This window comes from Salmo trutta, chromosome 21 (genome assembly GCF_901001165.1).
Source record: "Salmo trutta chromosome 21, fSalTru1.1, whole genome shotgun sequence".
NCBI classification, from domain to species: Eukaryota; Metazoa; Chordata; class Actinopteri; order Salmoniformes; family Salmonidae; genus Salmo; species Salmo trutta.
Genome location: NC_042977.1, coordinates 23623134 through 23636681, shown reverse-complemented (window position 1 = coordinate 23636681; position 13548 = coordinate 23623134). Strand labels below are relative to the sequence as shown.

The following is a 13548-nucleotide window of genomic DNA, read 5'->3' as shown; positions in this document are numbered from 1 at the left end:
TCTACATCACCAGAGGAACAGAGGAGGAGTAGGATAAGGGTACGGCTAAAAGCTATGAGAATTGGTCGTCTATGACGTCCGGAATAGAGAGTAAAAGGAGCAGGTTTCTGGGGGCGATAAAATAGCTTCAACTTATAATGTTCAGACAAAGGTATGGTAGGATGTGAATAGAGTGGAGGTAAACCTTGGCAATGAGTGATGATGAGAGAGATATTGTCTCTAGAAACTTCATTGAAACCAGGTGATGTCATAGCATGTGTGGGTGGTGGAACTGAAAGGTTGGATAAGGTATAATCAGCAGGGCTAGAGGCTCTACAGTGAAATAAGCCAATAAACACTAACCAGAACAGCAATGGAGAAGGCATATTGACATTAAGGAGAGGCATGCTTAGCCGAGTGATCATAAGGGTCCAGTGAGATTCAGACAGCTAGCTGGGCCATAGGTAGCAATCTGGCAGAAGATGGAGGGAGCTCTGTTTTTAGCCACATCGTGCGTTTCCGTCTGTAGATTAGTGGGGTTCCGTGTGATAGAGGGGACCAATCCATTTGGCAAAATAGTTATAGTTATAGTGGCCCGAGAGAATTGTCCGATAGACCTATTGTCACGTCCTGTCCAGTATTAGGGATTATTTGTAATTGTAGTTTGGTCAGGACGTGGCAGAGGGTATTTATTTTATGTGGTTCGGGGTGGTTGGTTGTGTATTAGGGTGTTTGATTTGTTAGCTCTGAGTGTTGGATATGTTCTAGGTTTGTATTTCTACGTTCTGTCTAGTTTAGTTTTCTATGTTTAGGTTTGGGTGTTGGACTCTCAATTGGAGGCAGGTGTTTCTAGTTGCCTCTGATTGAGAGTCGTATATAGAGGTAGGTGTTTGGGTTTGTGAGTTGTGGGAGATTAATTGCTGTGTATAGCTTTGTGCCTTACAAGCCTGGTAGTAGTAGTAGTAGTAGTAGTAGTAGTCGTCGTCGTCGTCGTCGTCGTCGTCGTCGTTGTGTTTTTCCTGTGTACGTGTTTTGTTTTCGGTTTACCTTCTTATCCATAATAAAAAGAAGATGAGTACACATAACCCCACTGCGTATTGGTCCACTTTCTCCGACGGTGATTTCTCTCTATCTTCAGATGACGAAGAGTGTGACACCTATTCAGATAGCAGCCGATAAGACAGCTAACGATTAGCGGGCCGCAGATGGGCGTTCAGGTTACATCGCGACGGAGGGGCCAGTTGGATAACTCCCTCGGGCAGATAACGTCGGTAGACCAGTCGTGAAGGCCCGGTGGGGCTCCGCATCGGCAGTAAAACGGGTCCGGATAGGTGATTGTAGCCCAGGAGTGACTGATGGAACTCTTCAGCTGGCTAGCTCCGGAATAATTGATGTTTGCTCTGGGACCGACGTTAGCTAATAGTCACTCGGATAGCAGCTAGCTAGCTGCAAGATCCAGCTGTAAATGTTCAGAGCTTGCGATAGAAATCCGGGGATATGGAGAGAAAAATAGGTTCGGTATGCTCTGGTCTGCTTCGCGTTGTACAAAACTGGCGATGGCTATTTGAGCTAAGGGATAGCTGATGACCGCCAACCGTGGTTAGCTGAATACTAAAGGTGGGAGTAATGGAGAGGACAGTATTTCTCTGTCACAGGTGAGGGATCTTTTAAACAAACAAAAAGGGTTCTACAAGCAGTTGTTACAAGGACAGGAAAATAGGTTCAAGAGCTTTGTTCAAATATTGATGGACTCAACTAACAAAAGAATGGATGATCTGACCAAAGAGGTCAAGGACCTTAAGAACAGTTTGCAGTTTTCCCAGGGAGAGGTGAATGTTCTGAAAGAGATTTGCAGCAAGATGACAACAAATTGTAAGTCTTCTCGAGATGACTGTCTGTGAATTATTATTAACAATGACTGGGAAAACAGACTATCTAGAGGGACAATCCAGGAAGAATAACATCATTGAGTCCTCACGTGGGAACTGGTCCAAGTCTGAGGAGAAAGTAAGAAAAATTATCACTGAAAAGCTGCAGATGGATCATACAAAGATTGAAGTGGAGCGCACCCACAGGTCTGGAAACATGTCACCAGCCCAGGTGACAGGCCCAGGCCGATAGTGGACAAGTTCCTGAGGTTTAATAAGGGCAATATGGCTGTTCTGGAAAGAGCCAAGATCTTGAGAGGTACCAACGTCAATAGTGTTGGATCTGTGATATCCACTTTTATTGATCATACAGTATCTTCACTAATTCTGCAGAGCTTTGCTCCAAACTATTATCAGTTTCCATTGTCTGTAGTGACCATACCATTGTGGTAATAACAAGGAAAGCCAAAGTGTCAAAGGTTTGGCCTTAAGTAATTTATAAGAAATCATACAAATGTTTTCTTAGGACTCTTTTGTTGAAGATGTAAAACATTTATGTGTGCCTGATGTGTATGAGGAAGTGAATCCAGATGCAGCACTGGAGGTATATTCATGCCAATTGTTGATAAGCATTCACCAGTTAAGAAACTAACTGTTAGAGCTCCCTGGATTGATGATGAATTGAACTGATTTGTGACATTCTATACATTTTGACATTTTCTGACTAAACTCAACAAAAAGAAGAAGAAATGATATTACCAAATAAAAATAAATTACATAATACACAATGAAAAAGTATTTGGAGTACCTTAAAACCTGTTGGGGATCCCTGCCCGGTATTGGGATTCATTGTCAAGAGACCATGGCGGGAAATTCAAAACGGCAAGAATCTAATAATTTCAATTTCTCAATCAACTATTTTTCACCATTTGAAAGATAAACATCTCCTAAATCCAACCACATTGTCCGATTTCAAAGAGGCTTTACGGCGAAAGCATAAAGTTAGGTTATGTTAGGAGAGTACATTGAAAATAGCTGTGTGTAATGTTTTGTCAATTCAAAGACAGGCGTCACCAAAAGCAGATAACCAGCTAATATTATGCACTAACCTTTGACAATCTTCCTCAGATGACACTCCTAGGACATTATGTTATACAATACATGCATTTTCCAAATGGCTGAAGATACCACGTTCATTTGTACAAACAATAGTATGCACGTATTAACACCATGGGACCACGCAGCCGTCACACCGCTCAGGAAGGAGACGTGTTCTGTCTCCTAGAGATGAACGCACTTTGGTGCGAAAAGTGCAAATCAATCCCAGAACTACAGCAAAGGACCTTGTGAAGATGCTGGAGGAAATAGGTACAAAAGTATTTATATCCACAGTAAAACGAGTCCTATATTGACATAACCTGAAAGGCCGCTCAGCAATGAAGAAGCCACTGCTCTAAAACCGCCATTAAAAAGCCAGACTACGGTTTACAACTGCACATGGGGACAAAGATCGTACTTTTTGGAGAAATGTCCTCTTGTCTGATGAAACAAAAATAGAACTGTTTGGCCATAATGACCATCGTTATGTTTGGAGGAAAAAGGGGGAGGCTTGCAAGCCAAAGAACACCATCCCAACTGTGAAGCACGGGGGTGGCAGCATCATGTTGTGGGGGTGCTTTGCTGCAGGAGGGACTGGTGCACTTAACAAAATAGATGACATCATAAGGAAGGGAAATTATGTGGATATATTGAAGCAACATCTCAAGACATCAGTCAGGAAGTTAAAGCTTGGTCGCAAATGGGTCTTCCAAATGGACAATGACCCCAAGCATACTTCCAAAGTTGTGTCAAAATGGCTTAAGGACAACAAAGTCAAGGTATTGGAGTGGCCATCACAAAGCCCTGACCTCAATCCATAGAAAATGTGTGGGAAGAACTGAAAAAGCATGTGCGAGTAAGGAGGCCTACAAACCTGACTCAGTTACACCAGCTCTGTCAGGAGGAATGGGCCAAAATTCACCCAATTTATTGTTGGAAGCTTGTGGAAGGCTAACCGAAATGTTTCACCCAAGTTAAACAATTTAAAGGCAATGCTACCAAATACTAATTGAGGGGGGGTGTAAACTTCTGACCCACTGGGAATGTGAAGAAAGAAATAAAAGCTGAAATAAATCATTCTCTCTAATGTTATTCTGACATTTCACATTCTTAAAATAAAATGTTGATCTTAACTGACGTAAGACAGGGAATTTTTACTAGGACTAAATGTCAGGAATTGTGAAAAACTGAGTTTAAATGTATTTGGCTAAGGTGTATGTAAACTTCTGACTTCAACTGTATGTACAGTGCGGTGTCCCTCGGGGCAGTTGCCCTTGGCCACTACTCTACGCTAGCTAGAATGACTATGTATGTGGATGATTCCACACTCTACATGTCAGCACCCAAAGCCAGTGAGCTCACTGAAATTCTAAATTCTAAACCTCAGCTGGAGTTATACATAAAGGGTGTGATCATCAGTAGTGTAAAATACTTAAGTAAAAATACTTTAAAGAACTACTTAAGTCGTTTTTTGGGGTATCGGTACTTTACTTTACTATTTATATTTTTGCCAACTTTTACTTTTACTTCACTACATTCCTAAAGAAAAAAATGTCCTTTTTACTCCATACATTTTCTCTGACGCCCAAAAGTACTCCTCACATTTTGACAGGAAAATGGTCCAATTCACATACTTATCAAGAGAACATCCCTGGTCATTCCTACTGCCTCTGATCTGGCGGACTCACAAAACACAAATGCTTTGTTTGTAAATTATGTCTAAGTGTTGAAGTGTGCCATTGCTATCTGTAAATAAAAAACATGAGAAAATTGTGCTTTCTGGTATGGTTAATATAAGAAATGTGAAATTATTTATACTTTTACTTTTACTTTTGATACTTAATAAGTACACTTTAGCAATTCCCTTTACTTTTGAAACTTAAGTATATTGAAATCCAAATACCTTTAGACTTTTACTCAAGCAGTATTTTACTGGGTGACTTTCACTTTTACTTGAGTCATTTTATATTAAGGTATCTTTACTTTTACTCAAGTATGACAATTGAGTACTTTTTCCACCACTGGTGATCATTGAGGATGTTGAGGTAGCTAAACTCCTAGGTATAACACTGGATAGTCAAATATCATGCTCATGTCATATTGACAAAGATTTTGTTAAGACGGGGAGGGGTATGTCTGTTATTAAAAGAGATTCTCTGTTTTTGACACACAAATCTACTGTACTAGTTGTTCAGGCTCTGTACTTGTCCCATCTTAATAATATGGTAATATGGTCAAATGCAGCAAAGAAAGACCTAGCAAAGCTGCAGCTGGCTCAAAACAGAGCAGCATGCCTTGCCCTTAACTGCACATACAGAACTAACATCAACAACATGCAGTCTTTCCTGGTTGAGGATTGACAAGATATTAATTGCTTCTCTTCTAGTTTTTATGATAAATATTACTGTGACAAAAATTCCAGATTGTCTGCATAATCACATAACATTCAGCTCAGACACTCATACCCCAAAATACATGCCACCAGGGGTCTCTTCACAGTCCCCAACTCCAAGACAAATTCACAGCAAAACCCAGAGCCATTTATACAGAGCCATGATTGCATGGAACTCCCAATTACTTAAGCAAACAGCTTTAAAAACGAATTAAACAACAACTCATGGAACGGCAGGGACTGTGAGGAGACACACAGACACAAAGACACACATTCTTTTTTCTTGTATTGTTTGTACTTTCTGTTGTTTTTGTATTGTTTGTATATCGTTGCATTTTAAATTTGTGTGACTGTCCTTGTTTATCAGTGTATCAGCGTTTTGTGTTTTGTGTTTTGTAGTGGACCCCAGGAAGAGTAGCTACTGTTTCTGCAAAAGCTAATAGAGATCCAAATAAACAAATGAAGAGATCACTTGCTCCTCCCAAGTTAACCTGAAACTGTACAAGCGAAGGATTATCAGAGATTTTCAACCTCTAGTACTCCTGGTTAACAAAAAAAACTAAAAGAAAATGAATTACTCTGATATTGCCTTCCTAAACAATCGTTGGTGGATGGGCTTTTGGGTCTGTTGAGAGGCTATGGATTTATCATCAGATGACTGCAACGAAAGAGTTACAGTCTCACTGAGCATCACTACATCACTACTTTATCAAACAGATTGCAGGGAAAAGTCAGCAAAGCTCAGAGGGAGAGGTACAGACGTATGGGGAGAACTCAATTAAGCTTTCCAACATGATCTCCCCATGCTTTAATAACTCCATGCAGAGTAGGTACACTGTGGCTGACTGGTTATGTCCCAAATGGCACCCTATTCCCTATACAGTGCACTACTTTTAACCCAAGCCTTATAGGTCAAAAGTAGTGCATTACTTAGATAATAGAGTGCCATTTGGGACAAAGCCCCCCGCCACGTCCTGCCAGAGCTGGTACAAATGTTAATAGGATGTAGTTATGCTGTTTTCATGACCTGTGGTAAAGGACATCACTGAGGGAGAATGTCTGACATTGACCTTGGTTAACAACATAAAAATGACACTATATTTCCTATTTAGTGCACTCCTTGTGACCAGGACCCTGGTCAAAGTAGTGCACTAAAGAATATAGTAGCATTTGGGACACAACCATTCATGAACACCACATATCCTCCTGCTCGTTCATCACCCTGAGTTTGCAGTACATCACTCTATAAAAATGTGAAATCGAACAATGTTGTAGATGTGAAAAGGAGGCCATAGCTAAAAAGCTCTCGGGGTATTTAGCATGTCCCATCAGATAAGGCCTCAATCTGCTAAGCACACTAGCACTGAGCAGCGGAGGGCAATTGAGCCTGCATGTCTCTGTTTTTTCAATCAAATCCAATTACTTGTTTGGCTCGGAGAGCGGCAGAGAGCGGGAGGAGGGCAGGGATACATAAACAAGGCCACCTCCAGCTGACGAAGGTACCCAGCAGTTTGTAGCTGACTGGGCCATATCTCAAATGGAACCCTATTCCCTTTATAGTGCACTACTTTTAACCTGGGCCTATAGGGCTCTGGTCAAAAGTAATGCACTGTATAAATAATAGGGTACCATTTGGGATGTACCCTGGCTGCAGCTCCAGGCTCTGTCAGATGTGCATCAGGGCTCCAACTCATCTGGTTCACACTGTTCTGCCATAGCCACTGGAAATTACAAACAACCACAGGCCATGGAGACCTGAGACAAACACATATGGCCAAACATCAAACCCACATGGATTCTTGTTTACTCCCCTTCCAGTTTTGAAGGAAAGTGCCATCAAAAGTCCTTTTGATCTCAATATGAAAAAAGTATCACACTGTGTTCTGAAACTAACAAAAAAAATGCTGATCAAATTATGTTAGAAAATATCAGGGATATTACTCTAAGAAGTGTTATTATCACTTAAAAATGCATTATAAACTCAAAAAGATCTCTTCCCGTCACACCTGTGCATTGAGTGCCAACAATTCTAGCACAGAAAGACCACTAATATGCAGCACATTTCTGCTGCAGTAATTCCTACTGTCAATGTGTCACAGATATGGTATAAACTATGTCAGAACACCCCAGTGGCGTAAACCCTGGAGAGTTCATGAAGCACATATTTCTCTATGGGCCATGGGCAAAAGTAATGCACTAAATAGTGAATGGGGTGCCATTTGGGATGCACACTCACTGACGCTGTCATGGGACAGAAAGAGGGACAACAGCTCAGGGGCACCATGCTCCATAGGGAAGTAGTGTACTGAATGTCTGTGGAGAAGTTAGAAACCCTAGTCTTTGTCTCAGCCTGCAGTAACGAAACAAATAAGATTATGTCAAACTCCTGATTTCCAGCATTTCATGAACTTTTAGATTGAGGGGTGATAACAATTACAATTTTGATCCAAATGACTTCCACCCAATAATTGGAATGGAAGTCAGAGAGCCCTGAGCTGTTCTCTCATTTGAGTATCAGTGAGTGTCTCCCTGCATCTGAGGTATACGAGAAGGGAAGAGGAGGCTCAGTCAAAGTTCACAGCCATATTGTACGAGTGATTTATTTAATTTTCTTCCTCTACTATTCCATGATGCACTAACAAGATTATTCTATGATGTGCATGTGGTATGGTGTGAAATACAGTGAGCTCCAAAAGTACTGGGACAGTGGCACATTTTTTGTTATTTTGGCTATGTACTCCAGCACTTTTGTACTTGAAATGATACAATGCCTAGATTGAAGTGCAGACTATCAGCTTTAATTTGAGGGTATTTCCATCCGTTTAGAAATTACAGCACTTTTTGTACATAGTCCTCCCATTTTGGGGGACCAAAAGTATTGGGACAATTTCACTTATATGTGTATTAAAAGTAGTCAAAAGTTTAGCATTTGGTCCCATATTCCTAGCATGCAATGTTTACATCAAACTTTGACTCTACAAACTTGTTGGATGCATTTACTGTTTGTTTTGCTTGTGTTTCAGATTATTTTGTGCCCAATAGAAATAAATGGTAAATAATGTATTGTATCATTTTGGAGTCAATTCTACTGTAAACACGAATATAATATGTTTCTAAACACTTCTACATTAATGTGGATGCTACCATGATTATGGATAATCCTGGATGAATTGTGAATAATGATGAGTGAGAAAGTTACAGAGGCATAAATATCAAACCCCCTCCCAAAAAGCTAACCTCCCTGGTTATTGTAACGGTGAGAGGTTAGCATGTCTTCAGGGTATGATATTTGTGCATCTGCAGTTCGGTGTCATAATCAACTTCAGTGGGCAAATGCTCACCTTCAATGGCCACTGGCACGCTGGAGAAGTGTGCTCCTCACAGATTAATCGCGTTTTCAATTGCACCAGGCAGATGGCAGACAGCGTAGAGTGTATGGCATCTTGCGGGTGAGCAGTTTGCTGATGTTAATGTTGTGAACAGAGTGCCCCATGTGGCAGTGGGGTTATGGTATGGGCAGGCATAAGTTACGGACAATGAACACAGTTGCATTTTATCAATGGCAATTTGAATGCACGGAGATACCGTGACGCGATCCTGAGGCCCATTGTCGTTCCATTCATCCGCCGTCCTCACCTCATGTTTCAGCATGATAATCCATGTCCCCATGTCGCAAGGATATGTACACCATTCCTGTAAACTGAAAATGCCCCAGTTCTTCCATGGCCTGCATACTCACCAAACATGTCACCCATTGAGCATGTTTGAGATGCTCTGGATCGACGGGGTCACACCAGATACTGACTGGTTTTCTGATCCACGCCCCTACTTTTTTTTAAAGGTATCTGTGACCAACAGATACATATGTGTATTGCTAGTCATGTGAAATCCATAGATTAGGGCCTAATTTATTTATTTCAATTGACTGATTTCCTTATATGAATTGCAACTCAGTAAAGTCTTTGGAATTGTTGCATGTTGCGTTTATATTTTTGTTCAGTGTACTACTACAGTGAGCTCCAAAAGTACTGGGACAGTGACAAATATTGAAATTATACAATGACTATGAAGTTAAAGTGCATATTGTCAGCTTTAATCTGAGGGTATTTTCTTCCATATCTGGTGAACCGTTTAGAAATTGCAGCACTTTTTGTATATAGTTCCCCCATTTTAGGGGACCAAAAATATGGGACGAATGTACTTATGTGTGTATAAAAGTAGTCAAAAGTTTAGTATAAATGACCAACAGAAATGTGCTTATCATGGTAATAGATTATTTGTTTAATAACTTTACTTAACGAACAAGATTATTGAGGGCATATTCAATACCCAATAGAAGCTTATGTCTTTATGCAATTGAAAGTACAGCCAACATTTTAAACAACAATAATCCTGACCTCAAAAGTAACCTTAATTTACACTAAATTCTAGGGGTAGAAGAAAGGTATGCCCTTCCTTGACACACTCTTCAACTACAGCTGTTTTGATTTGAGTGGCTTGCAGTAAGAAAGGGAGCAAAGTTACTAATGGGCAGGTATTTTGTCAAGGCAATTTTGAGGAGACTGCTGGAGACAGGGGTGGTGGTAATTTTGCATCCACGAGCAGAATACAAAGGCTGTTCAGAAAGGACAATGGCTGCCTCCTGAGTGGAGCAGTGGTCTAAGGCACTGCATCGAAGTGTTGTGGCGTCACTACAGTGTGGGGTTCGATCCAGGCTGTAGTGAGAGTCCCATAGGGCTGCGCACAATTGGCCCAGCATCACCCGGGATAGGGGAGGGTTTGGCCGGGGAGGGGGCTTTACTTGGCTCATCGCGCTCTAGTGGCGGGCTGGGCACCTGCAGACTAACTACGGTCATCAGTTGAACAGTGTTTCCTCCGATACATTGGTGCAGCTGGCTTCCGGGTTAAGCGAGCGGGTGTTAAGAAGCACGGTTTGGCGGGTCATGTTTCGGAGGACGCATAACTCAACCTTCGCTTCACCCGTTGGGGAGTTGCAGCACTGAGACAAGATGGTAATCACGAAATTGGGGAAAAAAAGGGGGTAAAAATTTGAAAAAAAAAATAAAAAAAAATAAAGGACAATGACAGCTCTCTGCTGTTCTGTTCATTGTGAATTTTGAAGTCAATGGGTGACAATACAAGCTCAGGAAAATTGCAGTAAACACATCTACTTCACAGAAGTGGAAAATAGATAGTGAGATTGAGGTGAAAATGACAGAGTATGGTAGCAGAACTGACAGTCTGATTACATGTGGGAAGACAAGAAATCTCCACGTCAAAATCAAAGGTGTCAAATAGAACCTGTCTGTTTACAAGTCAAATGACAGACTTCCTGACTACTTACCCTGCTGCTTAAATGCTTTTGTAAATGTCAGTAGTGTAGGGATGTGTGTGTGTGTGTGGGGGGGAGTATCATTTTACGATAACCTTTGATCTTATTGAATATTGTTTTCACTGACAGAAAGAGTAAATGGATAACCTTCCTCCTTCAGAAGTCATATTTACTGTCTTATGAAATAGATTAATAAATAGCACAACCCTCAAATTCTTCCATTTAGAAAACATTCATCTTTGAGGGTACCTAAGTGTAAAAAGCTTCTCACATCAATGCATAAAAACATAACTAATGGTATCTTAGGCTTCAATCACACTAATAAGCTATTGTTGAGGAAGCCAGTAATTTACTCAGTGCTGAAGTACCAATCCCTCAGTCATTAACGTGTTGAAGTCTAGATTTCTTTCCAGAGAGCAGTTCTCATCTTTTAATCGACATCTTAAAAGCCTGGATCCCTGTTATCTGATAAAGAGATGCCACCCTCAGTAGATGTGCTGTGCAGATCACGATAAACAACTGAGGCAGTACATCAGAAATGAATCAATCACAAACTCCAATGCCCAGGTTCCACCAACTTAAGAATACACTGTATGGGAGAGTGAGAGAAAGAGACAGAGAGCGAGACAGACCGAGATAAAGAGAGACAGAGTGAAGTGCCTCATGATGTGATTGACAGTTGGGTCCTATTTTCTCTCCCTCAGCTGGACTGTAATGATGCTCTCAGGCTGACTACAGGTGGGACACTGCAAGCTAACCCAGAGAGGAGCTGCTACATGAAGGGCTTCTGAGTAGCGTCCTCAGGCACAGGATCCACTCCAAAGGGTTGCAGTAACAGAAGAGGATGTCTGTTACCATGGTGCTGCATGGGGAGAAAATTAAGCTAGAGGTGTGCTGGAGTAAAAAAAGAATCATCAGCTTCTAACTACTGACAATTGCTGACATGTATACCAGCAAAAGAAAGAAGCTGTTCATTCAGTTAATAATTTATTTCAGTTACAAGTCATGGGAATTGAGTGGTACAATTAAACACGTACACATTACAATAATTATTTAATAGTCAAAGTAAGCCAAAACTGAAAAAGGAGAGGATTTTCTGAATATATTTCAGATACCGGTAGGCCTAATTATAGAAAATAATATTTAGGAACTCAAGGGGTGACAAGGAAAACAGTCTTGTAAATAATTAATGGTAAATTGATGGTTCAAGGAAGCGGTCCTGTACAAATTGTGAAGATACAGTATCAAAGTAATCAAGATCACAGATGTTACTTCGAAGTCAGAAACTTTCTAGAATTTGGCATTACACTACTCAATTTCAGTGTTACATTGTTCTTTTTTTAAACCAAGAATAACAATGCAAAGACAAAATTCTCTGCAAATAATTTATTAACATATACAAATAACAAACATCTCTTGGTCGTTTATCAGAAAATAGGTAAGTACTGTAAGTCTCGGCTGTCTAGCAAATCCAATTCATTTCATGTGTTGAAGTGGTTGCACCATGCATCATGACTTAATACAAAATGAAAGTATTTGAGACAGGATTTGTATTATCGAATACATGTTTAGTTTAATTTGACATAAGAGAAATATACTGTAGCATGAGAAATGTCTCAAAGTCAGTGATTCTTGTTGAGTTTGCAAACATTGTCAACACTTAACAACATTCTTAATGCAAAGCCACACCATTGAAAACTTCCTTGCAGAATGAAAACATGTCCAGTTTAAAGGTGTCACCATTCCTTGAATCAAACACATAGGCCAAATATAGGGGTAAAACAAAGACTATTGAAGATGACACAATGGGCTCAAAAAGCATTCATACAAAGATGAGTCATTTAGCATTTTATTTTTGTTTTGACTTGTGCTTTGGCCTTTAAAATGTAGCTTCTTGCTGGATGTACCTCTTGTGAAATACATTTGTACAAGGTCTTATTAAAAATAACACATTTCAATTCAACCTCAAATCATGTTAAAATGTTCTATTGGTCAATAACTTTATTCAAAAAGAGGATTTCAAAAGATTCATCTTCCACTTTTGTGCAGAAAGGCCCTCCTCAATGTCACTGAATTATATACATCAACAATACTAGTGTACGATCCGCTCAAAGTCTTTTCCGAAGTATTCTTGCTCATTAAAATCAAAGGACTTCGGTTTAGTTCATTTTTCCAACCTGGTCAGTTCCTCAGATCCTGAATGACGAAATTTCCATTCAACCAAGCCACTATGCTCCAATCCCCAGACTCAGACTGGCCATGAAATGGAGCAGTAGTTTCCAGAGGCTTTGATGAGAAGATCTGATGGACCTTCAAACAAGTTCAAGTACCTATGATGAGAGAAAAATACATGTGAGCAGGAAGGATACACCATGGCTGCATTTACACAGGCAGCCCAATTCTGATATTTTTTTCACTAATTGATCTTTTGACCAATCAGATCAGCTCTGAAAAAGAACTGATTGGTCAAAAGACCAATTACTGGAAAGAAAATATCAGAATTGGGCAGCCTTTGTAGTCTACATTTTATCCAGGCTGAAAAACTCTCCATAGACTCCAATTGACAGCCTGCGATAAGATGGTCATTGCGAGTTCCCAACAAGAGAAAGACTGTAAATGCTAAGTACATAAGTAGACAGTTAAATACAATCAAAAAGCAAACCTTGATTGTTCCTTGACTGTTTGCAGCAATCAGCACATTGGAGTCCTATAAGAGAGGTCAGAAAAACACAAACCATGAAACTTAAATTAGTACCCGTGGTTGATTGACACCAACATTATTCTATTTCCCTAATTATGCTTTTACTAAATAAGAACAATGTGGCCTCAAAAAAGAGTGTCTATAAATGTATCTATAATATTCAAACAATATCATCAGG

General features: G+C 40.2%; 1 protein-coding gene across 3 annotated transcripts in view; it reads right to left on the bottom strand.

Annotated features, from left to right (window-relative positions):
• Positions 1-11646: 11646 nt before the first annotated feature.
• LOC115156993 (E3 ubiquitin-protein ligase COP1) overlaps positions 11647-13548 on the bottom strand; it is a 36760-nt gene continuing 34858 nt past the window's right edge. For all 3 annotated transcript variants that reach the window (XM_029704818.1, XM_029704819.1, XM_029704817.1), the window contains exons 19-20: positions 13332-13376; positions 11647-12999 (exon numbers count right to left, since the gene is read on the bottom strand). In XM_029704818.1, the coding sequence (XP_029560678.1) occupies positions 12982-12999; positions 13332-13376 (63 nt within the window). In that variant the 3' untranslated portion in view covers positions 11647-12981. The remainder of the gene's footprint in view (positions 13000-13331; positions 13377-13548) is intronic.